At 54.7% G+C, this 27,884-nt stretch overlaps 1 protein-coding gene across 1 annotated transcript; it reads left to right on the top strand.

Moving 5' to 3' along the window:
- The first annotated feature begins 547 nt into the window (after positions 1-547).
- On the top strand, positions 548-27,536 carry P2RX3 (purinergic receptor P2X 3). The gene is made up of 12 exons (XM_007092617.3): positions 548-1,331; positions 8,357-8,492; positions 8,940-9,011; positions 9,248-9,311; positions 10,000-10,093; positions 10,398-10,475; positions 11,207-11,348; positions 11,819-11,955; positions 25,405-25,498; positions 25,813-25,878; positions 26,500-26,577; positions 27,012-27,536. Exons 1-12 carry the CDS (start codon positions 1,213-1,215, stop codon positions 27,123-27,125), a joined length of 1,194 nt encoding a protein of 397 aa, XP_007092679.2. The 5' UTR covers positions 548-1,212; the 3' UTR covers positions 27,126-27,536.
- Positions 27,537-27,884: the final 348 nt, after the last annotated feature.

Consider the following 27,884-nt stretch of genomic DNA (forward strand, 5'->3'; position numbering starts at 1 on the left):
CCTCCTGGCAGAGATGTTTGAGTTTGACCACTACGACTTCCCTTTGCAGATGGGAAAACTGAGGCCCAAAGAGGATTTGCCCAGGGTCCCAAATCTCCTTACCCCGGTCCACTTCCCTTCCCTCTTAATCACGGTGACTCTACATCCGGAATGATTGGTAATATGTGTCCTGCACGAAGACGTTAGGACAGAATATTTAAATTCAAGACTTCCCCGCTAATCTGACTTAGTTATGCCAGTTTGCTAACTCAATCCTGGGATAAAAGACAGAATGCACTGTTGCTCCCTGAATTCATGACTTTAACCTCTGAGTAAAGGCCATTCCAGCACTATCTAGCGACATACATTCAGTAAATATATATTGAGCTCCAACTCAGTTCTAGGATTTGAGGAGACTAGGAAGCAAGATAGAAACAGCCCCAGCCTTCCAGGAGCATAATATGAAACAAAAGGTTCAGACAAATAAACTCACTGTAAAACAATGCAAAACAAAACACCCCAAGGTGATAAGGTCAGGCTGCAGATAGACTGTCGGCCACTGCCAGCTTGAGTTAGGAACGTGAACCATGTAACTCTTTACTCACTCCTCCCAGAAGGTCAAGAGGAATATTCAAGAGACCCTTCCCCCCTGACCCATGCTATTGGAGGCAACTCAAGAAAGGAGTAGATGGCTGCAAAACCGAGCGACTTTAGGAGGACACTCAAAAATGAAGGGGGCACTCAGCCCAGGAAAGGCTGCTGGATGCCTGGGGGATGGGATGTTTCAAGGGGCTTTAAGAAGAGCATGAAGCAGCTGGTGAGCTGGAATAAAGATGCGGCATAAGAGAACGGAACAGAAAGGGTAGACAGTGCAGATAAAACACGAGTCCCAGAGGGCCCTAGCCAGCTGCATCCCAGGCAATCAGGAGCCTGGGACTGGAGACCCCACCCCTGCCGTGACATCACAGGGGAGTGGGGTGGAGACGAACTAAAAGGGGGTCCCCCCCTCCCTGGCCTTGGACTCTTGGCAGCCCAGAGTATCAAGAGCAGAGAGAGCCTGGGCACTGAGCTAGGGTTGCCTGACTTAAAGGAACAGGCTCCCCACCCGTTCCTCAAGCCCCCCCCCAAGCTGTCCCCTCCAGGCTTTGATCTCTGTCTCCCTGTCCTGAGGACCTCTCCCTCCTGAGGCCACCATTGGGTCCCTTCTCAGTGGCCCCTGAGTGCTCTCTCAGCATGAACTGCGTGTCTGATTTCTTCACCTACGAGACCACCAAGTCAGTGGTTGTGAAAAGCTGGACCATTGGGGTCATCAACCGAGCAGTCCAGCTTTTGATCATCTCCTACTTCGTGGGGTGAGTCCTGTGGGCCTTCGGGTCCTGGCAGGGGAGGGCTGCCTGGTGTCCCCTCGGTGTTGTTGCTGTCCAGCGGCCTGGGCTTCTCTGTTGGAGGAAGCAGTCTCTTCTATGGAGCCGTGTCCCATGGACTGGACTCGGCCACTCCCATCAGGGATCTGGTCCCCAGATGAGTTCTTTTCCCCAGTAAATCCTCGGGAATCAGAGGGTGGTTTCTAGGCACACACCCCAAGGAGTGAGTTCTTGCCTTGGTACCACGCCCTCCACCAGGAGAAGTCCCAGGTGACCATCTCGCTTCTCCCTTGTATCCTGCCCCCACCAGAGAACAGACCCCCCCACACACACATCTTCCCGTTCTCCTCAACCAGTGCTTTGGGGTCCTAAAAAGACGAGGGAGCACAGGAAAGGGGAAGGGAAGGTACTGAAATAGGGGAGACAGTGCTGGTTTGATCCGGTTGATGGTGGGGTGGGAAGGAGGGAACTGAACCACTTTGGAATGAGGGATTCCCTTCCTGGCTTTGGGGAGATGGTGAAAAAATGGGGCAAGGGGAGAAGCCCTTGCTCCTAGAGGGTAAGACAAAGCAGGGGGTCTGCTCTTTGGTGAGGAGGAGAGACACAGGCACAAATAACACTCAAGGGAAGAGTTGCTCAGGGGAAAGGTGGCCATTTGAATGTGATACAGGGGCCCTCCTCATGAATCCAGAAACACTCCCCTTTGTCAGAAAGCGAATGTTCTCTACTGCTACCTGACTTTGTACCATATAACCCATCCTGGGGGCTGCTTAAGAGCCAGTGGTCAGAAGACTCCCTCCCAGTGCCCACCTTTAAAGGCATGCGCTCCCCCCCCCCCCGACACACACACACGCACACACATATATACACAAAGGGCCATGAAACAGACAATGGCTGGGGAGAAAACACAGGTTCTGTCTTTCTCGTGGTCATTTGCGCACACCGATGGGGCACCAGAAATGACAGGCAGAAACCTCTCAAGTTTTCTTTCCTGGTGTGCCGGTCTCTAGTCTCATGGTGTTCCTTGAGACAATGCTGTTCCTTGAGACAATGGCTCTGCGTGTGAGACAGCTAGCCAGTGACACCTGTCATGAGTGAATTCAAGCAAGTGAAAGGGGACGTCCGGTGCATGTGTGAGCTGGAGCTGTGCGTGCATGGGCCTCCTTGCCTGAAAGGTCAGAGCAGGGTGTGAGTGTGTGCTCGCAAAAGCGGGCAGACGCGGCTTAAGGGATTTTTTTTGCTTTGCGTGCTTTGTGGGAGCCAGTAGGCTTCACTTATGTGCCTGTTTGGACCAGGCTATGCATCCAGTGCTCCTCTCCGGGATATGACAGAAGGGGTAGGATAAGCAGTGTTGAAGTTTACTTACAACTGGGAGGTTTTGTGAGATACAATGTTTGCCAGCGTTCCATGTCCGCATCTCCAGAATCTGGCTGGAAGTTGGTTCTTAACTGTTCCATGTTGACATGTATACACGATGCTGTGACTGTTTATAGCCACGAGACGAGACGGTATCGTGGTCCAGGTGGATCCCAAAGCTGCCTCAGCACATTCCTGGCTCTGTTGGCTCTGGCAGAAGGTCGATGGAGGGTAGACAGCGCCTCCTGGGCCAGTCTGCTCTGCTCTCCCCCTGCCCCTGTCTCTTCCTCATCGTGATACGATCTGATGCTCTGATCCTCAGTGCTGGAGCTCAGCCCGCAGGAACAAGCAGGAGAGGCTCTTCGGCGTCTTGATATCCAGCCCCATCCATCTCCCAGCCTGACAGCTCCCCATGGAGCAGCTCTTTCCAGTTACATCCGTGCAGTCTGCAGCCCAGCCCCCTGGCCTGAGCCCCATCTCTGTGCACATGAGCCCATGCACCATTAGGACTTCATGATCCATTGTCATTAATTTAGCAGAAATTTACTGAGCATTTCTTCATGCCAGGCATTGTGCACCAAGGACAGAAAAGTGGGCAAAAGCAGACAGGGCCCTCACCCTCATGGAGCTTACAGTGCAAGAGATGGGCATTAATCAAACTATCTCCAAGAACAAATGTAAAACTTCAACCAAGGCCCATGATTTGAAGAAGAGGCACACGGTGCTAAGAGAGCTGCCAGCATGGAGGTATTTGACCTGGTTGGGGAGCTAAGACAAGGTTTTCTGGAGGTGTGGTGCCCAAGGCAAGGTCTGAAGGACAAGTAAGAACAACCCAGGGTGGGGGAAAGGGAAGGAAGAGGATTCAAGGCAGAGAAACCCAGCTCTGCAAAGGGAAAGGGCCTGGCAAATGGGGAGAAGAAAAGAAGGTCTCTATGGCTGGAGCAGAAGGAGCAAAGGTGAGTGTGGCGTGAGATAGGGGTGGGATCACAGACCCAGCCAGACCTCAGACACCCTCAGAGCTTTCATTCGTACAGAAGGACAATGGATGGGAAGTGTGTGTGTGTGTGTGTGTGTGTGTGTGTGTGTGTGTGTGTGTGAGAGAGAGAGAGAGAGACAGACAGACAGACAGAGAGACAGAGACGGAGGGAGGGAGGGAGGGAGGGAGAGGGGGAGAGAGAGAGGAGACAGACAAATGAGATCTGAATTGGGAAGATCATTCTGGCTCATATGCCAAGGGATTGGAGTGGGTAGGAATGGACACAGGATAATCCATTAAGGGTGGTGCAGTCATACGGAGAGAGAGGAGGATGGCTTGGACACAGTAGAATTTGGAAGGATTTTTAATGCTGTGATAGTAACATGTAACTAACACTTGAATCTCTGCCATATCATCCTTGCGAGGTAGACCAGATGCACAACCTTACTAGGACACGTGTAACATGAGCCAACCATTCCTCTTATGCATTTGCAGTAACACACCAGCTCATCGTCTGCACGTATGCTCTCACCCCTGCTCCAACCTCGGCTGCCTGTCTGGGGTTCACACCACTTCATCCCTGGTTTCTTTTACCCAGCCAGGTGCACAGAGAGGCCAAGACTTTCCTGGTGTTTCTCATGTGGCCTTCCTGGGCCCCGGTGGCAATCCCCTGTCTCCTCTGTGGGGTGGGACTTCCTAAGAGCCAGTCTCTCTTTGGGATCCTCTGGGGAGCTGAGGAGGAAATAGGAGATCCCTGGGGACTGAGTTTACAGAAGTGCTGGTGGTTCCATGGCTGGTTTGCAGGACCTCCTTGAAGGAAGTGCCTTCCTGCAAACTGACAGAGGGGCACCCCCCCCCCCCGCCCTTTGGTGCTTCATCATCAGAAGGACCTGTGGTGGCTGATGGTGCCTTGGACCCCTCACAGCCCTGCTCTCCCCGTCCCTCCCTCCCCCTGAGCGGCCCAATCCGTAGACTCACTATTTGCACAGCTGCCCCATTTGGTTCATAATATCCAGCCTCATTTTGAATCTTATAAAGCTCAATACATACAGCAGTTAAAAGGGGAGCTGCTCTCATTTAGAGAGAAGGGCCTGAAATTCCACCTTCTTGGCCCACCACCCCATCCTCCCCCCTGGATGCACCCTAGGCACCCCATGGGACACTAGGTGGCAAGTATGTGGGAAGACCTTCTGGAACCTCCCACGTTACAGGTGCAGAGAGAGGAGTGGTTTTCACTCTGGTCTCCCTCTCCCCTCTCCACACCCCATGAAGGGGAGGCCATGGAAGGAAGAGCCTCTGGTTAGAAGCCTCGCTCTGACACAACTATGAGTGGGGCTTGGACGGGTCACCTTATGTCTCTAAGTCTCAGGCCTCATATCTGGAAAATGGGTTTAGGAATGTCCGCCCCAGGGAGGTATGGCGAGGCGAGCTGCCATGTCAAGTGCCTTGCCTGAAATGGGAGAGTCAGTGATAGATGGCAGCTATGATCATTTCATGGACTCCCCAGCACACCTCCCCCTTCCCCCCCTCCGGCTCACACCTTCCTTAGAGACCCCTCTCCTCCTGACACACACACACACCCCACGCCCACTCCCCGGCCTCCTCCCTGACTCCTTGGGGGTGGACAGAAGGGGCTGGGATGCTGCTCTGGCCTCCTTCCCACACATCCCACCTGCCAAGGAGCTGACACCCGCTTTCCGCTCTATAAATAATAAACCAGGAACACAAGAAAAAAATAAGTCAGAGTAGCAGAGTAAATGCCAAGAATCGAAGGCCCAGTCCTGCCCTATCTCCTCAGCCCTGGCCTCTGGAGACAGACTCAGTCCCTCTGTTCTGGAAATGAAGCATCCCCTTATTTTGAGCTGCCCTGATGACGTCCTTGGGCCCCAAGGGGCCACTGAAATTCTCCCACTTATTATTTAACTCAGAGAGAATTCTGATGTGGAGTCTCCTACCCACTGGGCACAAGAAGGAGCTTTAGAGGAGAAGGAGGAGGAAAGAAATTGGTTAATTACTCTTCCAAGCCCTAGGGGCCCTTCCTCCTGCGACTGTGCCAAGCCTAGAGTTGTTGCCCCGGTGACCGGGAGCCAGCAGCCCCAAGACCAGCCGTGCAGGGTGTGAGGTGTGAGGGTGTTCCGAGCAGTTTGTCCGGGTTGGAGCCCACCTCTCAGCTTGGCAAGTCAGTACACCTCTGTGCCTCTGGTTCCTTATGTGTGACCTAAGGGCCGCCTGGGTGGCTCAGTCGGTTGGGCTTCTGACTACGGCCCAGGTCGTGATCTCATGGTTCATGAGTTCGAGCCCCATATCGGGCTCTCTGCTGTCAGCACGGAGCCCGCTTCTGATCCTCTGTCCCCTTCTCTCTCAGCCCCTCCCCCACTCTTTCTCTCCCCCGAAAATAAACAAGCATAAAAAAATAATAATAATGACAAAAATGTCTCTCTGGGTTGTGGTAAGGACTCAGTGAACCCTTACCGCACGGAGCACTTAGTGGGCTGTGTTGGTTAGGTGATAATGATCTGAACCCCGCTTCTCATCAGCAGATGTTCCTGGGCTTTATGGACAGGGCAAGGGGTCTTAGGAAACCGTGTCATTAGATCACCACTCAGAGATGTGGCTATTCCGTGGCCAGGCACACTGAGGTTCCAGAGGGCGTATTGTGACTGTGGCTTCTACTTGGGGCAGTGGTGAGCTCAGCTGGGAGCAGGGAGACCTGGGCCCTTGGCCTCACTCCCTCCGCTGGGCAGGGCCCCAGCCGTGAGCTGATAATACTCATTTGGACGTCAGATGGTGGATGAGATTTGTGTGTGAGATTTCCTTATGAGACCTTGATGAAACGCCTCCCCTTGCAAAAAAAAAAAAAAAAAGAAAAGAAAAAGAAAAAGAAAGTAAAGCATACAACACCATGGATGTCCATACAGGCAGGGTGTTCGTTCGAGCCCTGTACAAGCATATGAACAACTCCTAAGGCTGCATTAATCAGGATGTTGCCTGCTATAAGGCGGCAACAATAAAGCAGGTGACAGGTTGGGAGCCACCCGCCAGTGCTGGCTGTGACCCCACCCCCTCTGTCCCACTCAGGAGAGCATTTGGAATTCAGACCCATGAGGGAAGCCCCATTATGGGGCTAACTCCCAGCCCTCTCACTGAAAACTGCACAAAGAGTCTCTTGCAAACGTCAGCCTGTGTTCACATAAACAGGACGGGTAGGTCCCCATCCTACAAGTGACTGTGACCCCCAGCATGACCCCGGAGCTGTTCCCCGCCATGGGGAATGCACAGGTCATCCAGTCCAATACCCCCTCTCAACTGAAAACATCTCCTTGAGTCTTCCCAGGCACGTGGAGCTCACCACCTCCCATAGCAGCCCATTCTTAGACAACCTTCTGGGGTTGGAAAACTCCCGGGCCTGAAATCCTAACTCCCTGCTTATAAAGTCCTCAGGTCAGCTTCCCAGCCTGACCCTTCCCCAGCTTTGTGCTTTCCACACTACACAGCCTCCAGTTCCTTCCTTCTGCTCATCCTCATCTGATGGGCCACTCCAACCTTGTGCCGTCCTCGGTTAGCATGCAGAAAGTGACCCTAATCCAGCAATTCCCAAAGTGCATTCCCGGATTCCACGAGATGTCACCAGTATTTCTCCAAAACTAGGAGTGTGCAGCATTTTCCAAATGCGTGTGATGACCCTTCCTCATCTGTGTAATGGGGACAGTGACGGCACCTGCCTCCCCGTGTGCTGTCCGGAGCTAATAGGACTGGCTACAGGCTGGGAGTTTGCTACTGAGGCCAAGAGTGGCTCGCGCCTTGAGGGCTCTCGCAGGAGTGCAGAGGGAAGAGTGGCCTGCAGGCCCTTCTTGCTGCTGGGGAAGGCTGCGAGGGTCCGGGAGTCCGGGGAGAGAGGCGGAGGTGGAAGAGTGGGAGCCCGCCCTGATCCTGGCCCAAGTAATGGCTTGAAGCGGCAAGAAGAAGGCAGTACAGGTAAACTTCCACTGGGTGGCAGCACAGTCCAAGGAATGAGGTCAGCGGCCGCCGCCTGCTAACCCAACTCCTACCTGCCGGGTAGTGAGCTGCTCCTCCCCTCCTCCTCTAGCCTCATCTGGCGCTTGCACAGGTGGAGACTCTACCAAGTGTCCAGCTCCCAGATGCCTTCACTGACTTGTTTACCGCACACCTACTATGTGCCGGCACTTAGGCTCACCCATGAGCAAAGCCTGGGGTGCTCAGGGTCAGAGGTGTAGGATCCCCTGCCCCTCCCCTTTCCAGTCGCCTGCCAAAGAGGTGGCCTCTGAGTCAGCGGGAATGACGATGCGTTGGCAAAGGGACGATGTCGCCCTCAAGGGGGCGATGCTGCCCCCAAGGGGGTGAAAACCTATCCTTGAAATTTTTATGTGTAAAATACAAATATACATACTGTACATAAGCTGATATCTGTAGTATTAAAATTTCACGATGGGGGGGCGGGGGAGGGGAAAAAGTCTAAAAGTGGTCCTGAAGCAGTAAACAGGAAAGATGGAAAAACTCTAAGCCAACACAGGGTGAGGTCTCCCCTCTAGCACAGGCCTTCCCCCCTGCCACAGGGCCAGACCCTGTGCTGTCTAATGTTGGGGAAGGAAGCCTCTCCTGGCCTCTGTCTGATGGGCCTAGACTCTCTTCTCTTGCTCTCCATCCCTGCTCTTCTGCCCAGGTGGGTGTTCTTACACGAGAAGGCTTACCAGGTGCGGGACACAGCCATTGAGTCCTCCGTCGTAACCAAGGTCAAGGGCTTTGGACGCTATGCCAACAGAGTCATGGACGTGTCTGATTATGTGACCCCACCCCAGGTACAGTCCCACTACCCCCAGGGCGCTATGTGGATGCCCAGATGCTGGGGCAAGGTAGGGAGAGTGCCGACGGGATCCCCCAACCAGGGTTTGTGGCATCGGTGATCAGAGAAGCCCTTCCCCTGCAGCTGGAGGATGAAGGGGTGGGGTGAGGTGCTTGGGCCTGCCCTCCCGAGTGCAGCACTAGGCATCAGGGAAGCAGGGTCCCCCTCAGGCTCTGCCACACTCATCCTGTGATCAGCACAACATGCAGAGGGAGGCAAGAGAGGACGGGTGGATGGTTAGACCTGACTTGGACCCACCTCTGCCCTCTATTAGCCCTGTGACCTTGGCCGAATCTCTTACCCCAAGTATGAGTTTCCTCATCTGTAGAGTGGGGATAACAGTGATACCCAGCTCCTGGATTGTCATTGGTGCATTTTTTTTTCTCTCCCTTCTCCTACCAAGGGTACCTCTGTCTTTGTCATCATCACCAAGATGATAGTTACTGAAAACCAGATGCAAGGATTCTGCCCAGAGGTGAGGGGAGGAAGAGAGGTTGGACGAAGCAGGTCAAGGAAGAAAACTGTGCGGGTGGGGAGCGGTGGCAGGGAGGGGCATGGGTGTGAGCAGAGGTCCAAATTCTGGCCTTGGAGCTGTGTCCTGGGACCTCCACCTCCAAAGGCCCCCAGTTATGGGGAAGCATTGGGAGCCGAGAGGCTCATCCAGGCCCAGCGCAGGGTCCTACACCCACCTGCAGCCCTGTCTCCCCACAGAGCGAGGAGAAGTACCGCTGTGTATCAGACAGCCAGTGTGGGCCTGAGCGCTTCCCGAGTGGGGGTGAGTGCACCCCTTCCCCTTGCCGCCCCCCCCCCACAACCCCAGAGTGTTAGTGGGACCCTGGAGGGCAGCACATCCCCCATGGGGGAGAGTCCACCCTAGGAGAGAGCATGGGAATTGGCCTGTTTCTTGGAATTCTGCCAGCATTTATAGATGCTCACGTGAGCCAGAGCCAGTGGGGGCTGCCCCCAGAGGAGTCCACAGCCCGGGGATGGTGGTGACAGAGAGGTGTGCCATGAGGAGGCAAGTGCCGTCAAGGAGGAACAGTGGGAGCTGGGGAAGGGAGAGAGATTGGCTCCAGGTAGGTGGCCCTACATGGCTTCCTAGAGGCGGTGACATTTTAGATGGGCCCTGAAGGATGGGAAGGAGTTGGCAGCATAGAAGGGTTTTGAGAAGAACATTCTAGACAGAAGGAACAACTGCAGCAAAGCCTCAGAGGCAAGGAAGAGCACACCGTGACCGGGGAGCAAGGAGACTCATCTCCCTCTGGCTTGGTCTAGGGCTCAGGAGGAGAGGAGGGAGAGAGCTCGGCAGGGCTCCTGTGCCATTGGTCCACCTCCCTTGCCCTCCCTGTGTCTCCCCTCCACCTGTGGGATCCCTGAGTGTGGGGGCGGGGGTCCCCTGATGAAAGGTGGGGTGGGGGTGAGGGAGTGGCAAAGACCCCCAGCACTCGTGGCTCCCCTTACAGGGATCCTCACCGGCCGCTGCGTGAACTATAGCTCTGTGCTCCGGACCTGTGAGATCCAGGGCTGGTGCCCCACCGAGGTGGACACGGTGGAAATGTGAGGACCCCACCCCAGCTCTCGGTTGCCAAAGTGGGGAGCTCTGTCTGCACCCCTGCGCCTGCAGAGGGTGTCACAGGCACCCCCAGTGGTGTCCAGTCCAGGGCCAGGAAGTGGTCTCAGGATGGCACCTTCCCCCTGCCTCACCTGCCACCCTCCTCTCCCTCTGGCCCTCAGCCCCAGAGAGGCCAAGGCCAGGTGCCCGGTGGGAAACATCCAGCAGTAAAGGTGGTCCCTGGGCGAAAGCACCTTGTTTCCCCTGTCTCTTCCCAAGAAGCTAAGGCCCCCTTGTTCTCACCCACAGGCCTGTCATGATGGAAGCCGAGAACTTCACTATTTTCATCAAGAACAGCATCCGTTTCCCCCTCTTCAACTTTGAGAAGTGAGTCCCAACTCCCTCCCTAAAGCAGGAAGCAGTGCACCCCCCGCCCCAGCTCATTTTCAGAGGGGTGGAGAAGCCCATTGCGCGTGGTTCTCTCCATGGTGTCTCCCCATCTCCCTGGAGCTCCTGTTCCCAATCTCCCAGCTGGTTTTGACCACCAAGTAGTAGGGAGGCCTCGGGGGCCAGTCTCTGTGCCAGCCTCCCGCCTCGGGGCTCAGAACCCAGATGGGAGTTCTGCTCCAGGCAGGTGAGGGACAAGGTCAGCCTGGGCCTGGAACCCAGATCCCACCAACCTTCGGGGCCTGAGGGGCCCGTTCCCACCTCTTTCCTCCCACATCAAGCCCAAGTGGGTGTGTCCCTTCCCGCTAGCTAGTTAGGAGTTGGTTGACTCCTTCACTCGGCGGGTGCTCGGCGGGCATCGGGCGTGTGCAGCACGATGCCAGTTACCACGGAGGTGCCGAGAGAAATCAGGCATGACTCCTGGCCCCTGGGAGCCCCAGCCTGGGTGCTGGGGGATGTTAGACATGGGCACACTCAACTCTGATGCAGAGAGAGGGGAGTCGGAGTTGCAGGGAGGATGCAGGAACAGAGGTGACGGAGCCTGCGAGTGTCCAAGATGTCAGGTCCCCGTCCCCCCTGCCTAGGCCGGGAGGGTCTCTGAGAAGGCTGTGTATGCCCATCTTCGTGTGAACCCTGGCCCTTGCTTCTCATCTCTCCTCCTCCCTCCCCAGGGGAAACCTCCTTCCCAACCTCACAGCCGCCGACATGAAGACGTGCCGTTTCCACCCTGAAAAGGCCCCCTTCTGCCCCATCTTGCGGGTGGGGGACGTGGTCAAGTTTGCAGGGCAGGATTTTGCCAAACTGGCCAGCACGGTGAGCGCCTAGAGGAGGCCCCGGGGCCCTTTGGCAGGCGTTGGAGGGTGGAGGTCCCGGGAACCCGGGGCCGTGGCCAGGCAGCGCCACCTGGTGGAGGCATGCCAGGTCTGCAACTGGCTTCGTGCCTCAACGGGGTCTCCCACCCCTGTCCCGGGGGCCTTGCCTCCCTCACCCTTCCTGCCAAGCCTCAGTCTGCCATCCTCGCCTTCACACTCCACGTTAGAGCTCTGAAAAAGCCCGCGTGGAGCCTTCCTGCTGCCAAAGGGACGGAAGACAAAAACGGGATTTATGGGCTCAAAATTTATGCACTCACCCCTGAGTGCAGCACTTTGTTTAGGAAGCAGCACGGGCGAACCACTTTCCCTCCACCTGGAGAATGGGAAGAATCACGTGTCTGTCTGTCATGACCCCCTGTCCCCAGGCCGTGGAGACAGCCCTGCCTCCTCACACCTGGCCCCCTTCCACAGGGCGGAGTCCTCGGCATTAAGATCGGCTGGGTGTGTGACCTCGACAGGGCCTGGGACCAGTGCATCCCCAAATACTCCTTCACCAGGCTCGACAGCGTTTCCGAGAAGAGCAGTGTCTCCCCAGGCTACAACTTCAGGTAATTTCGGGGCTCCTGGGACATCAGGAGGAGGAGGCAGGGGCCGTTCTAGAGTTCCGCCTCCAGCAGCAACGCATGTGGAGAAGAAAGGGGGCCACGTGGTCCCCCCCCCCCCCACCCCGGGCTTCAGCTCGACATCAGAGAAGGCTTTCTAAGTGCCGCCACCTGGCGATGGCACGGCCAGGTCAGCAGTGAGACCGCACGACCAAGGCCTCCCAGAGGGTGTGGTCTGTGATTCTGACCCCTTCTGAGCTCGGGCTCTGAAGCTGGAGTGTGCTTCAGGAACGCCCGGGCAGCCCTTGTCGGGCACCTGAGTTTTCTCAGGTTTCTCAATCCACAGAGCAAGGGCAACAGTGGTGCCAGGTTACAAGATGGAAAGAAGGTATTTCCGTTCTGTCCATCTTCATCTCGGTCCCAAAGAACAACCACGGTGGCCGTTGGTTCTTTCTTGCCTTTCCAACCAAGGGCTCAAACCAGCCTTTAAGCACCATTTGGTCCATACTCCCAATGTCCTTGAGACATAAGGAACCTCTCCCTGACACCCACCACCACCACCATCACCTCCATTTTGAAGAGGGGGAAAGAGAAGAACCCAGAATTAACTATTTGGAACCAGCTGAAAGCCCCTGACGAAGCCCTTGACCTTCTCCCTACCTGATTTCCCCATCTGTGAAATGGCCGTAGTGCCATTATCTTGAGGATCCTAGTAAGCAAGGTGTGAAAAGTTTCAGCTCTCTGTTTTGTTTTTCCCTTAACTTTTGAAGATCCTGAGGTCTCTGGTAGGGCCTTGATTGCACACAACAGTGTCATACACTAAACGGGTTGACTAGGCAACGATCAGGGAAAATGGTACACGTAAGAATAGGTTTCAGTTACACGTCCGAAGAATGGTTACTCGAACTTTCTTTGTTATAGTGGTGTTTTCCAACATAATGGCATAGATAAGCGAAAAAGTAATCATTTCACCTTTTTCTTAACCTTTATTTGTAGTTTTAAAACTACGTCTAAAACTACATCCCATTACCCTTTATATTTAATAGTTTAAAATATATATGTATATTCTCTGGAAAGAAGAATTTTTTAAAATTGAAAGTGCTTTCATAATCAACTCCAAACTTTAAAAAACCATAGGAAACAACACATATTTTAAAGTAGGTTAAAAATACTGTTCGGCTCCCTGGCAGAAATTGGCATATTTATTCAGTGGGTACATCACACAGAAATCAATACAAAGGATATTTGTATGGTGGCTTAAAATAGCAACGTAATTAATAAAATTCTCAGGATCTAAAATGCAAAGTTTTCATCTTCATAACTTCCCCCTGGCCAGTGGGAACACTTCAGTTTTCCTAATAACTTACATGGCAGATGAGCCGGTGAAGGATGTGTGTATTATGAAGCCCCCAACTACTGGTGCCCTCCCCCCCCCAGTTTTAGAACAAGTTGTTTCATTTAAAGAAGAAATGGTCTGGCATTCTGGATCTCCAGTTTATTGTGCTATGGCCGCCCTGCCACCCGCACCCCCTTCCCGCCAGGCACAGCAGGACACGAGGTAGAACTGGTCCTGAATCAGCTTAGATTGTATTTGGGCAGACAGATCCAGGATCTCCAAGAACCCTGTGAGCCTAACCTCTGCAGGGGCCTTCGGGGAGCTGTGTGAGCGGTGTGGACCCCAGGTAACTAACCGCCTCACCGAAGGCTCCTAGGCCAGAGTATGAAGGGGCAAAGCTGCTCAATTCAACCCCTGTAGTTTAGAAGAGTTTCCAAGGGGGCCCAAAGAATAGCTCTGGCGTGGGGGAATATCTGGGGACTGTGACAGACACAGGGCTCCGCCCAAGATCCCCCAAACCCCTCCCCCTGGGTGCCCACCCACTGCCCTCATGTTCCCTTCAAGCTACTGGCACCACATGGACCCCCAAGGCTAAGCTAAGCAAGCGCCCACATCGGGGGAGGCCACAGACCACCCTCTGGTAAGAGGCTAAGGGTCACAGCCCAATTCGGCACAGGCCACACTTGGGTGTCTGACACGGGAAAACTAAGAACCCACAAAGCTCCTCATTCCCCAGCACGATACGTTGTTTGGCACAATGCTCTGTGATGTAGGTGCCACCGTATCCCCACTTCACAGGTGAGAAAACAAAGGCTTGCAGCCTGAAATAAGTTTCCCAAGGCCACACAACCAGGAAGCGTGGGAGCCTGGACACAACCCTATTTTCTCAGCTGATTTCCATGCATCCACGAAAGCTACGGACATTCCTATGTGTTAACCCTCCGGAAAACATGCTTGTGTGCTTGACATTTTCATCCTCACTTAAACAAAGAATCTGAGGTCCACAGAGGCTAAAGGGACTAGGGGCTGCTGGAGGCACAATTCAGGGTCTGGCCTTTTGTCCCCCAAACAAATTCACCTGCTGCTCCGTCTCTAACACAGGCCAGATTTTTTTTTCAACGTCCTACAGTTGCCATTCGCTCTGGAGGGAATGGAATCATTCAGCCAAGAGTCAGCCTTGTTTTAATCTGCAAACTCAGACGAGAGGCAGCTAGAGATTCGCATTTCCATCACTAATTACTTCTGCAGCTCCTTTCCAAATTCCCTCCCCCTCCTTCTTGCCGCTCTTCTCCTGTAGGATCAGAGATTTAGAGAATGTATAGCCAATGAGGACCCCTGGGAGACCCCTAGACTGAGGTGGCCTTTTTACAGATGAGGAAGTGGAAATTTCAGAGGGGAAGTGACTTGCCCAAGGTTACAGGAACACCTTAAGGAGACTGAGAGGTCATTTGTCCCAACTCCACTATCAGTCTCGCTGTAACACGGCCCCAGACATGGGGCTGCCTCACAAGATGGCCTGTCCCTCATTGACAGCTCCAGTTATTGGAAAGGTGACCTCGTATTGAGCCAGAATGTGTCTCCCTTCGACTTCTACCCAAAGTACGTGGTGCCGTCCATCTAAATTAATCTTTGTTTGTGTGATCTCCTGAGGTTGCCATCTGTCCCTACCTGAAACTTGGTGGAACGATTTTATTTTTACTCCTCTGTCTATTCTGTATGGCTGAACACTCCAGGAGCCTCTTTAATGTGGTATTTTTATGAAGCCTCTTTCCAAGTACATTGAGAGTTGCCATCGGTGGGTCCATCCGGATTCGTAGTGGACGAAGTACAGCATTTCCAAAAATAAGAACTGGCGAGAGTCACCGGTGTAGTGGTGTGCAGGTGACAGGCACCCCAGTGGCAGCGGTGTAGACAAGGGCCAGGTCCCTGCATCCCAGGTGGACCCTCGGTGCACCAGAGCAGGATTTTAACCAGAGTGCTGGGAGCAGGCAGACCGTGTCGCATGTGAATGTGAGTATTGTGTAAGGTTTTGAGGGAGTGGGTGTGTTTGTTAGGGGATGAGTGTGAGTCTGCGGGTGAGTGTGCAAGTGCACTGTGTGCCTGAGCGTGCCCGTGAGAGAGAGAGTGTGTGTGTGTGTGTGTGTGAACATGCTGTCAGTGAATGTACATGAGTGCGCATGAGTATATGGGCAGAGATGGTTACAAAGACGGATTAAAAATACTATAGCAGTCAGGGTCCCAGCAGGAAACAGATGGCACATGCAAACTGGGTAATTTGAGGAGAGTTTAATAAAGGGACTGTTTCAAAGGTGTGGGCAGGGTGTAGGAAAACCGCAAAGGATAGCGCAGAGCCTGGGGCCAGTACCCGGACGCCGGTGACTGCCCGGGTCTGAAGGGGCGAGGGCAGGAAGCAGTGACTGACACCTGGGGACACCGCTGTCAGGACAGGAGTTGTGACCCCGCCAGGCTCCACCCGAAGCCAGAACCCAAACCACGGACTGAGGATGCCCGAGGCAGGAGTGTGGATCAGGGGTGTCCTTCATGGACACAGGGAGGTCTCTAACCCTCATACGCCCCTGAGGAGCCCATGGAGCAAATGCCCCATAAGATGCACGTGTTCATAGACAGGCATTTTCTTTAAAAAAAAAAAAAAGGAACACCTTATTTCCACAAATAAGATAGAAATGCATCCTCAGAGTAATACATCCAAGCGATATGTAGACACTCCCTTTCACTCCTCCAGTTTTGCTCCCCTTACAGGAAGTTAATGTGCTGGACAGTTTGCTGAGCTTCCCTCCAGTGCTTTTTCTCTGCGTTTCTGTGCAGAGAGATTCCAGGACTTTGAAGATCTTTAAAAAGCCCATCTCCAGACCTCAGAAGAAGAGCCCCCCAGAGTTAAGTTTGCAAAGCCTTTTCACACCTATTTTGTCAGGATTCACAGCTCACGCCCACACCCCCCCACAGTAGACACTTGCCCCAGGTCACACAGCTTAAAGAAGAGGTGCATCAGGGCCCAAACCCAGGGACCTGATCTACAGCCAGTGCCCCTAGCACACCTGCCACCTTCAAATCGTTTGCAACAAGGAAGCAACCAGAAGAGAGACACCCAGCAGCGATGGCCGGGATGATGGGAGAGAAGCAAGGACATGCATTCAGCAGCGTCTGATTCGCATTTCTCCCCCCCCCGAGCGCTGCTAAGACAGCTTTGCGACTAAAAGGCAAGGCGGTTTTGGATTTCCTCTCTTGGTGTCTGGGACAAAAAACACTTGTTCAGCTGCGAGATGTTCCTCATGCGGTAGGTGTTTCTAGTGATCGCTTCGTGTTGGAAATGTACCCACGAAGCTCGGAAATCTGGCACCTGCTCTGTTTCCACGCCGAAACGTGCGGATCAGCAAGATCTTAGGCCAATCGACAGAGACAGAATCGAAAGTGTGCCCTTGGCTTTGATCATTCTTTCTGCAATCTGGATTTTTCTCCTTCCAAAAGCCATGTGTTAAAAGCAGCCATTTCCGTCATCTCCCCAGAGACACTCGAAGGCCCCTTCGACGGGGGTGTATTTTGCTTGAATTCTCCATGATCCATTTTCCTCTTCCCTTTGTTTAGCTGGAAGTGGAAGAGAGGCCACTGGAGCGATCCTGAATTTTTACAGCCTTGTATAACGTTCCTGTCTAGCCTGTCCACACAACAACCAACTTTATTGTAGAATATAATGGCTAACCCTCACTGAGTGCTTACCCAGTGAGCCAGGGACTTAGCAAGTGCTCTTTGTGGATTATCTCATCAACTCTGAAGAATTTTATAGCTGGAAACTGAATGCTCAGAGGTTTCATTATCTGCCCAAGGCCACACAGCAAATACTGCTGGACTGGATTCCAAATTCTGACAGCCTCCAGAGCCTGTGCTGGTAACCACAAGTATCCCGGTAGGACCGTATGGTTACCCCCATTTTACAGATGAGGAAACTGAGACTACAAAGATTACTCCCGGAACAGACGGCTAGCCACCTGGCTCTCGGGTAGGTACTTCTTCCAACTGTGTGTCCGTTGATCTTTCCCTGCCTCATCAAAGATGAATTAATAGTAATATGTAAAAAGATCAACAACAAACCATTGTTTAAGTGTCTGTCCCTGAAGCTGATTAGGCTCCGAGAATATGAGTAAGTAAGTATGGCTTGGGGTCTTCGCTAAGGGAAGGCGTCCCAGCTCCAAGGATGTTGCCCCCCCTCCCCATGCAGTGAGTCTGCCAGGAGATATTTTCCTATCAGTATAAAATCAACTGTAAAAGTGTATTTCAGCTGGCAAAACTGCTTCTCACCAGGCAAAAGCTTTGCTGGGAACACCACTTCCTTCACTTGGAAACTCACATTCCGGGCCCTAGTTTTCCCTTACAAGTCCAACCCGGATCCCGCAAGTTTGCTGCTATTTTTTCTGCGGCTGTGACAGTTACGTGTCCCTGCTTTAGGAAGGAATCTCCATCACTCCATGGGATCGTTTCTAAACAGATGTCTGAGAGCTTCCAAGGGATTTGTACATTGTGATAAAACCCTTCTCCATTCAGCAGACGGTTATTGACTGCCGACTGGTGCAAATGTCAGCCCAGCGTGGAGAAGCGTTTCTAAGAGCTGGAGCCACCCGAGGCTGGAACTGGGCTGCTTCTGAAGGCAGCGAGTTTCGCCTCTCTGGGGGGATCCCGGGAGCGGGCAGCGGTGGCCAGCCTCTTGTGGCTAACGAGGGGAGGGCTCTGAAAATCTCTTCCAATTCCAGATTATATCAGGCTTTGTGACTCATACAAACGTGAACGAGACCAGTTCCTATGGTCAAGTGGAAATGATACAAACCTGAACCCAAATAACAAAATGTTTTATACGACAAATCTTTTGTGCCAGAGCGAGCCGAGAATAATGAAGGTGAAGCAGAGAGAGCCCCGGGGGGGGGGGGGGGGGTTGAGGCAGGAGGCCTGCAGGCTGTGGTTGAGGCTCCCCCCCCAGATGCTCAGTGTGATCTTCAGCAAGTCTCAGCCCCTCTGGGGGCCTCAGTTTCTTCTTCTGTGAAATGGGCTGTTCAAAGGTGATAAGGCTCTAGAAGTCTGAACCAGTGCCTGTGGGTGTCTGGGGAGAGGCTTTGGAAGGTCGGGCTGCTGAAGCGTGCACTATTATTTATGGACCTGTCTCATCGGAACGTACTTTCAACCCTGCCCAGCAGAAGCACATCTGACAAATGATTTATTACGGTAATTGATGTTTGTACTTACTCATTCTTTATCTATTGCTGCTCGCAGCATGAGGGATCACGTGCGCGCGCACACACACCCTCCCGACCCCGACAGCTGCAGCCCTGCCTGGCCACCCCCCAGGCTCCCTGCCCCTTCCGGGCACAGTGGCCTCAGGCGTCCAGCTCCATTCTCTCCTTGCCGCCCCGGCTGCGCTCTCTCTCCCCAGCAGCTGTTTTCACAGGGCACCAGCTTAGCAAGTCCTTGCACCACCCCGAGGCCACCACGAAGTCTCCTTTCTGGGCCCTGTCCCGGGGGAGCGGCAAGGGGGGGGCATTCGAGCTCAGATCCCGTCTGTGCCCCCCGGCAGGCCCAGGAGCAGGAACAGAGCGGCCGTTCTTCTCTCCAGCCCGATGATCACGGGATGATGTTCCCCGAAAGCCCTGTGCCTCACGCCCAGCAGCTCACAGAATCCTCTGTAACAAGCCCATAGCACCTGCCGGCAGCTCTGTTTCACATCTGGGGAGACTGAGACGCCCCCAGGTGAGGGGCTTCACCTCAGCTGATGAGGGCTCATTGGGAGCCACGGTGCCAGCCCAGGACGGTGTCGTTTCAAAGCCCTTCCACCGACGGCCAGAGGACCGGGCGGCCGTGAGGTGTCGGGGAGGCAGGAAGTGTGGAAGCCTCGGGCCCAGCGCTCAGCAGGACGAAGCACTCCGCACATATGACGTCTCTGCTGTTGTCCCCGCTTCTCCTCCACAGGGGCTGGTTCCCACCGACAGCGCCTACTCTCCCACCCAGCCACCTGCCACATCTAAATGTTTTCTATTTGGGAGACAAACAGCCCGATGCTGCCACCTTCTAGCAGCTCCACCTAGAGAACGGGAGCTTTCCGAGAGGCCGAGTCAGGAGGGGGAAACCGGAGGCCGACGTGGCTAAACTGAGTCTGTGGGATGTCAGGAATCTGGGGAACCAGCGACAACTGCACTTGGTAGGCCCTTGGGCAACGGCGGAGCGTGGGGTCTGCCTCCGAGTCCTAACTGTCAACCACAGTCTGGGGCAGCAGGTGCTGAGGCAGAGACCCCGGGGCCGGGCAGAGGCAAGACACGTAGCTCGTTACAGTTACAGCCTCCGCCCCATGCTGGCAAAGCAGCTCTGGAGAAAAGGGAGACACCGGATTCCCCGTGTCTGCCCATCTCTGCGGTGTAAATACGCCTCCCTTGTCAACTCGAAGCTACAAGCGTGAGGTCGCCGAGTGTGGACTTGGGAAGAGACGCACGCACGGGCCCACCCGTCTCTGTCCTCCAGTCCACCGAGCTCCTGCGGCTTCTTCAGAGACACCGTGTCCTTTCCCGCGAGAGGGCTTGCGGTTCCCTCAGCTAGGACAGCTGCCTCCGCCTCTGGCCTGCTCACGTCTCACCTCTCCTTCCGGGTCGCAGCTTTAATGTCACTTCGCACAGAGCCTTCCTTGACTCTGCAGCCTAGCTCTTCACTCGATGAGCTCTTCGAATGGTGCTCTCTCCTTTTCAGCCCCGACGTCGGGCTTTAGCTACTTATGGGAATGTGTGGCTGTTAGTATTTCTCTCCCTGTGAGGAGAGCAGAGCTGGCCAAGGTGTCAGCAGTGCCTAGCACAGTGTGCCAGTGCCTGGCAAAGGGTAGGTGTGCTCTAAATATCTGCTGGGCCCTAGTGGATGAATAGGAGTTTGCAAGGTGGGAAGGGAGGGGAGGGGAACAGCATGGGCAGAGGCAAGAAGTCCGTGTCTATGAGGTGTGCTCAGGAAGGCAGGCAGGGTGGTGTGGCTGTTACTTCTGGTGCCTGGCACCGAGGGAGCATCTGCCAGTAGGTGAGGAAGGCGGACTGGGCCCGGCGGGGTGCTGGTGGCGTCGCTCTCGCCAGCCGCATTTCCCAGCCGAGAAAACCAAAGCTGGAGAGGTACGAATCGGAGGATTTGGGAGAAATCAGGGCCGGGCACGGTGTAGCTCAGCCCATCCCCTTTACAGACAAGGAAGCTGGGCATCCCTCTCCCAACACTGCATGGCCGGCGTGTGCTTCCTGTTCTGCTCCCAGCCAGTGACTCTGGGTCATTGGCTCCGGGTCATTGGCTCTGGGTCGAGAGACCCACCTTCCCAACACAGAAGGTCCCCCGCTGGAGAACTGAAAGCAATTGGCCAGGATCTCACAGAAGTCAGGCAGCGAAAAGAACAGTCTAGAACGCTGGCTACGAGTGTGGGCTGTGGCACTGGACTGCCTGAGTTTGAATCCCAGGTTCGCTCACCGACTGGTGGTTTGGGGACCTTACACAAATTGCTCAACCTGTGTGATCCTGGTTCCTCATCTGTAAAATGGGAAGCGCAGCAGTGCACGATTCCACGGGGCTGAGTATTCAATGCGCTAGTAAGTGCCATTCACTTGGCACAGTGCCGGGCACGTAGTAAGCACTCAGCACATGCTGGCCGTTCTTCCCACTGGTAGGACTCTCTCCAGGATAGATATTGTTTCATGTATCACGATCCTAGGATATGAAAGGAAAGGGACAAGCTTTAGGTACTTTTCCGTCCTCCCCGTGGGTCTTTCTGTTCTCACCGCGCGGTTGAGGAAGAAAGCTCAGAGAGGTTTCCACTTGTCCAGGGTGGAAAAATTAGTCAAAGACCACAGAACCACGCCCAGACCTCCAAGACTCTTGGAGGGGAAAATCCTAGCCATGTGGCATCATTGGAATTTGCTCTCTCCCTGGCTACTCTTGAAAACCTCCCTAATTTTTTTTTAATGTTTATTTATTTGGGGGTGGGGAGGGAGACGGGATCTGAAGCAGACTCAGCCCTGAGAGCAGAGAGCCCCATGTGGGGCTCGAACTCACCAACCGTGAGATCATGACCCGAGTCGAAGTCAGATGCTTAACTGACTGAGCCACCCAGGCGCCCCCAAAACTCCCCAATTTTAACTCACTCTCCGTTCTTTGGTGGGTAACTTCTCCTCCCTGAACCCCAGGTCTCTCAGCTGGAAAATTATGGATGTTTGTAACAGTCAGGGTAAATATTGCTAACTGCTGTAACAAACACCCCCTCAGCTCGGAGGCTTCACACAAATGTTTGTTTACTGCCCATGGCACAGTTCACACTGGGTCAGCGCAGTCGTCCGGGGAGCTGGGCTCCTGTCACCTCTTGAATCAGTCTCTCCTAGGGCCTGAGTTCACCCCTAGCTCCCCAGTGGCCGGCCATGAGGAAAGAGAGGATAAACAAGGTACGATGTTCCAACACACCTCAGCCCACATTTGGCAGACTTCACTTCCATTCACGTTCCATTGGCAAGAAGTAGCCAAGGCCCCCACCTTAGTTCAGTGCAAGAGGGCGGGCAATATGGTCCAGCCACGTGCCAAGAGAGAAGACACCCCAGACCCTGGTGCCACAGGGCTGGGCCAGATGCCGTGACGCTCACCGGCCACACTCGAGAGCAGAAGTCAGGACTCCTGGGCCCTTCCCTGCTTTTAGCCTGGGCCCTCCCTCCCTGAGCACCGTGCTTCCTCCCTCCTACCCAGGAAGAGAACCAGTCCCTGCCAACCCGCCTCCGAGGGTGGGTGGTTGGTGAGATAATGATCTTATCATACGTATTGCCTCTTGGAAGGCAGGTGCTGGAGAAAAACCAAGTCCGCTTTGGTTTTTCTCCCTGTTCCTTCACATTCCTTCCCAAGATAAATTTAGCCAGCCCTCGCTTTGAACGCAGTGCCCAGGATGCTGACTTTTTGTTCTCCGAGTCAATGTGAGAGCATTTTTCATGACGGTAGCCTCAGGCCGGGAATGCAGACTTCGGGAGCGCAGTGCCAGCCTCTGCCCTGCCCCAAACACCTGTGACCCACAGTCCCACTCCGGCCCGGTCCCCGTGGACAGCAGGTGCCTGAGCTCTCCAGGGATGTGAGCAGAACACAGAATACAGATGGGCTTTGAGATCTGGCTCCAGGTCTGCTTCTGTCCTTACTGGCCACCTAGAGCTCGGAGGCAGCACATTCAGGATTAAGGGCAGAGACTGGAATCCCCGCTCCGGCAGGTCACCTCCTCCTCTGTCTCCCCATCTACAAAATGGGTCCTCGCCCCTTCTTCATGAGATTAACTGCGTGAGATACTTGTCTTAAGAGATTTTCATATTTTATGGTATTCAGTTAACAGGAGTGGAGAAGGTGATGGTCTACACTTTTTCTCAGGCCAACCTGAAAGCCACAGTGAGGACTTCCTGGAGCCTCTGTCCATTCCAGATGCTTCTTTTCTGGACTTCTTTAAAATCTCCTGAGAGGCCTCCTTGGAGCACTGTATTCTTGGACCTCCTCGTCATCATAAGAGTGACTTCCCTTCTGGGGTCTATTTTGCACCCCCCCTCCTGCTGGTGCGGCCTGGTCCACTCCCTTCTGCCTGGTCTGTGAAGCCCTCTGCCGCCACCCAGACCATATCTTATTATATCTTGGAGGTGGGTCCAGCCCCTCCCCTCTGTCCCCATCCTCCAAGACTTTGCTTCTTAGGGTTAGGTCTTTGGGTTCCTCTCAGCCTCCTTCCTGGGGCCACTCCCATTTTTACTCTGGGTCTCTGTCTCCAGAAGATCATCCTGCCCTCCCCTGCCTCCCCTTTTGGCTGTAGAGTCCACAGGACACACGTTCCCAGGTCAGGCTCCCTGGGGAAGCTTCCCCTCACTGGCTAGGTTTCAGCCTTACTTTTCAGTCCGGGGCAACAGGTGCACCATGTGGGGACACACACACACACACACACACACACACTCTGGCTGTTTCCCCATGGGAAATGTGGGGCCCAGACTCCTTCCAGACCCAGTTCACCCCTTCTTCCTCTGATGGCCTGTGGATGCCTCCCACGGCTGCACCCACCTGGAACCAGAGGGTAGGGAGCTTGGCCGAGGCAGCCTCTGCAGACCAGGCTCCCAGGCCCTGCAGAGAAGGGCAGAGTGTCCAACCCAGAGATGGCGACAAGTGTCGCGGCAGTGCCTGTCCCAAAGGACGGGTCTCCGTGTTTACCCGTCACTAACAGATCTGCAGGGGGGACATGAGCACCCCCTCTTCCTAGACATGAAAAGTGAAACCCTGAGGGCTGGGCCACATAAAAGGCCAAGCTGCCAACATGGAGTGGAGCTTCGGACCCCTTTCTGCCTAACTCCAAAATTCCTCACAGCCAGAGCAGACAGTGGCTGACATTTTATAAGTTTAGATGACTCTTCCCCAAGATGATGTTGTTCCCAAACCCGTGATCCCTCTGTTGTCTCAGCACTTGGCTGAGCATTTTACTCTCCCCGCTGTACAGATTCAAATGCAAACAGCCGTGGGAGGGGCGGCACAGCAGTCCGGGAAACCCCTTTGAGGAAGGAGTTTCTCAAGACTCCTCTTTCTGCTGGGAGAGGCCTGGGAACCTGTGGGGATCAGAAACACTGAAGGGGAGGGGTGCCGGGGTGGCTCAGTCTGCTGGGCTTCCCACTTGGGCTCAGGTCATGATCTCGTGGTTCATGGGTTCAAGCCCCGCATCGGGCTCTGTGCTGACAGCTCAGAGCCTGGAGGCTGCTTTGGGTTCTGTGTCTCCCTCCCTCTCTGCCCCCTCCCCTGCTCATGCTCTCTCTCTCTCTCTCTCTCTCAAAAATAAAAATATTAAAAGATGAAAGAAGGAAAGAAACAAAAAAAGAAAGAAAGAAAGAAAGAAAGAAAGAAAGAGAAAAAGAAACACTGATGGGGACACAGCCGCGGCACCACATCAGACCCGTGTCAGGTCCACACACCTATGGGGTTCTCTGAGCCCCTTCATCATCTCACTTGACCCTCACCGTTTTCCTGGGACACTGGCATCAGGAGCCCATTTTACTGCCGTGGGTTAAGAGATTACACTTTGCTGACACTAGGGTTTTGCCTAGCATGGGCAGGGCGTGGGGAGGGGGCCGGGGGCGGGGGGAGGGTCGACCGGCTTTAAACAAATGCAGTTCACCTGCTTACTGACTGTGAAGCCACAGGCAGTCCCTTCACCTCCCGGGGCATCTTCACAGTGAGGTGCTCGGGGGGCCCCCGTTTTGAAGGTGATCGTTCCTACCTGTCCCCAGCAAGGTTCCTGGCACCCAGCAGCCCGGGCAGAGAAGGTGTAGAGGATATAGTCCTGAACTTGGGCTACTTCACCCCCCTCAGAGCCTCGCTTGAAAAACAGAGCAGTCACGTCCCTACCCAGCAGGTCTGTGATGAGGGTAGAAGGAGACATGGTGTCTAAAAGGGCTTTTTAAAGCCTCTCTATAAATGCGAATGTATTTCTTCAGCAATAATAACAGCCAACATCGGCAAACATCTCCTGCCTGCATACTGTGTTCCAGGCACTGTTCTAGACCCCTGGGTGTGGGGTTCCATTCAATTCTCACAGCACTCCTGGGAAGCAGGACTTCTATATTATGACCAATAATGGAGGAACTTGAGTCTCAGAGGGGTTAAGGAACCGGCCCCAGGTTGCACAGGCGATAAGTGGCAGAGCCAGGCTTTGAGCCCAAGGAGGCTGACAAGCCTATGGGAGGGGAGCATCTGCTGCGAGCTGGGCCCTGAGATACCCAAACAAGTAAAACTGAAGACGCGTGGAGTCTAGCACAGCTCAGACTTTCATACACATCAGAATCATCTCTGGATATTATTTAAAAAGGCAGAGTCCCGGGCCCCACCCACAGAGATGCTGATTCCACAGGTTTGGGGGAGGGCTGGGAATCTGCCTTTGTAACAAGCCCCGAAGATGACGTCTGTGCAGAGGGCCAGCTAACCACACAGGGAGGACGGTGGCAGGCGTCCAGCAAAACCATCGATAAGAGTCGCTCAGTAAGCACGGATTGTAGGCTCCGGGGGACTCTGAAGGTTCAGGTAGGAGTCCCCAGTGCGACCCACCTGCCGCCTCTGGCCTCCAGGTTCGCCAAGTACTACAAGCTGGAGAATGGCAGCGAATACCGCACACTCCTGAAGGCTTTTGGCATCCGCTTTGACGTGCTGGTGTACGGGAATGTGAGTCCTCGGGCTGGGGTGACGGCGGGGCACAGGGGAGGAAACCCAGACCGGTCTTGGGCCCCGAAGAGCCTCCTCTGGTGGGGGCGGGGCGGGGGGTGCCAAGGTCCTGCCACTGACCAGCTCTGAGAGCCTCAGCTAGTCACATCTGTAGTCTCTTCGCCTGGGCTGGGGTGTGAAGGGCTGGGGCCTGCTGGTCCACCAAGAACCCTCCGCCCATGGGCTCTCTCTGGCTGCGAGTCCACGTTCAGTCTCAGGCCTCAGGACCTCGTACCTGACCCTCTGCCTACTCTCCGGGATCTTTGTGCATGCAGGCTGGCAAGTTCAACATCATCCCCACCATCATCAGCTCTGTGGCAGCCTTCACCTCCGTGGGAGTGGTGAGTTTAGCCCCTCCAGGCTCAGACAGGAGGCCAGTCAAGGTGGGGCTCCAGCTAGGGGTGGCGGGGGGGTGGGGGGGGATGGTGGCCCAGGTAAGCCCTGCTTCTGCCTAGAATGTAAAGCCTGACCTCTTGCCAGATACTTCAGTCTGGCAAGGGGACTGTCCCCCACCCCCAGACTGGGTCAGTCCTGAGTGAACATGTCCAGTCACGGAGAGCTCATTACCTCCCCGTTTGCGGGAGGGACAGACTTGGTTCAGAGCTCCTGTTCCCCACCGTGAAGGTGAGGGAGGAGACTCCAGGGGTCCACAGACCTAAGGAACAGAGCCCTGCTCCCAGGGACTCCTACCCCCTCACCCTCCGCTTCTCCCATCAAGTCCTCTCCCTGCATTTTAGTCTGGGGTCACTGCCAGGAGCTGGAGATTCGGGTGATGAAGACATTCTGCCAAGCCCCTGGACATTTTTCCAAGTGGAAACATCAGTCAGGTGTCTTTGGAGGACTCCTCCCGGCCCCTGGCCTGTTGTCTGCCTGAGGGCAATCATGCCCACTGCTGCTTCCTGCCAGCCCGCTCCTCCCCTCGCAGGGCAGCCCCACTGAGTCCACCCTGCCTCTTCCTCCAGGGGACTGTCCTCTGTGACATCATCCTGCTGAACTTCCTCAAGGGGGCCGACCAGTACAAAGCCAAGAAGTTTGAGGAGGTGAGCTGGGGAGGGTGGGGGCAGGCGCATGAGAGGTGGAGGGACAGGGCAGAGAGTGGCACTAGGCCCCAGGGACTCTCAATCGCTCCCCCTTTTGGAGACTTCTTCAGGGGAGCTCATTGGGCCTCGGTGCAAGTTGGGGGTCCAGAAAAGAGGGATTTGGCCAAGAATGGGCTCTGTGGAGACCCTTGGGGGCTCTGTGGGTCATCACTGCCAACACCCCCATCTACTCATTGCCCCTCTCCGTTTCTGGTTAGCTCAGGTTCCTGTCTGCCCTTGGGGTGCACGGAAAGACTGTTGGGATCACGCAGACTTGCTCGAGCTCCTGGATAAGGAGGCCGTGAGCCCCACCTGCTGTGTCTGCCAAGTGGGGTCCCCACAGGAGGACCTTCCCCGTAGTTAGAGCACGATAATGCCAGCCTTTCTATCTGCAGGTGGACGAGACGACGCTGAAGGTCACCGCCTCGGCCAACACAGTGTACCCCAGCGACCAGACCACCGAGGAGAAGCGGTCCACAGATTCGGGGGCCTACTCCATCGGCCACTAGGGCCCCTTCCCGGGGCTCCATCTGCTCACCCTTGGGCTCCAGGCCTCCCACTAGGGCACCCACCTAGGCAAGGGGGGGAGGCAGAGAGGGGGGCCTTCGTTTCTACTGTTCACCCCAGGAAGCCACACTGGACCCAGGTGTCTGGGCCTCGCAGCGCTCTGGCAGACAGGTAGCCCTCCCTGCTAAGACCTCACTCTCCCCTTCACCCCTTGCCTCGCCCTTGTCTGCTTCCCTGGACCCCTAGGGCAGTAGCACCTGAGCTGCCCCCCTTCCCAAGAGTAGAGAGAACAACAGTGATAACGAGTGGCCACAGGGCACTACTAAGTGCCCGCCAGTGTCACGCACATTATCTCATTTAACCTGTAGAATAATCCTATGAGGTAGATATTAGTTTCCCTGTTTCGAAGATAAACTGAGGCTCAGAAAGACTGAGTCATTTGCCCAAGGCCACACAGCCAGGAAGCATGAGAGCTGGGATTTAAACCCACATCTAACCCCATCACCCACAACCCCACAAGGGAAGCGTGAACTCCCCGGGGGCATCTGTCCCCTCCCCGCCCCCCCCCCCCCAAGCTGCTTCAGCCTTCCCCACAGCTACCAGGGTCAGGTTCAGCTTAATAAAGAGTAAGCCCCATGCTTTCAACAGGAACTCGGGACCCATTTTAGGGGAGATCAGTTAGACAGGGATGTGGGGGTCTCTTTCTCTGCCTCGAGTGGATCCCCAATTCAGAGGGAAAGAGGAAGCATGACTGTCAGCGA

Source organism: Panthera tigris, chromosome D1 (assembly GCF_018350195.1).
Source record: "Panthera tigris isolate Pti1 chromosome D1, P.tigris_Pti1_mat1.1, whole genome shotgun sequence".
Lineage (NCBI taxonomy): Eukaryota > Metazoa > Chordata > Mammalia > Carnivora > Felidae > Panthera > Panthera tigris.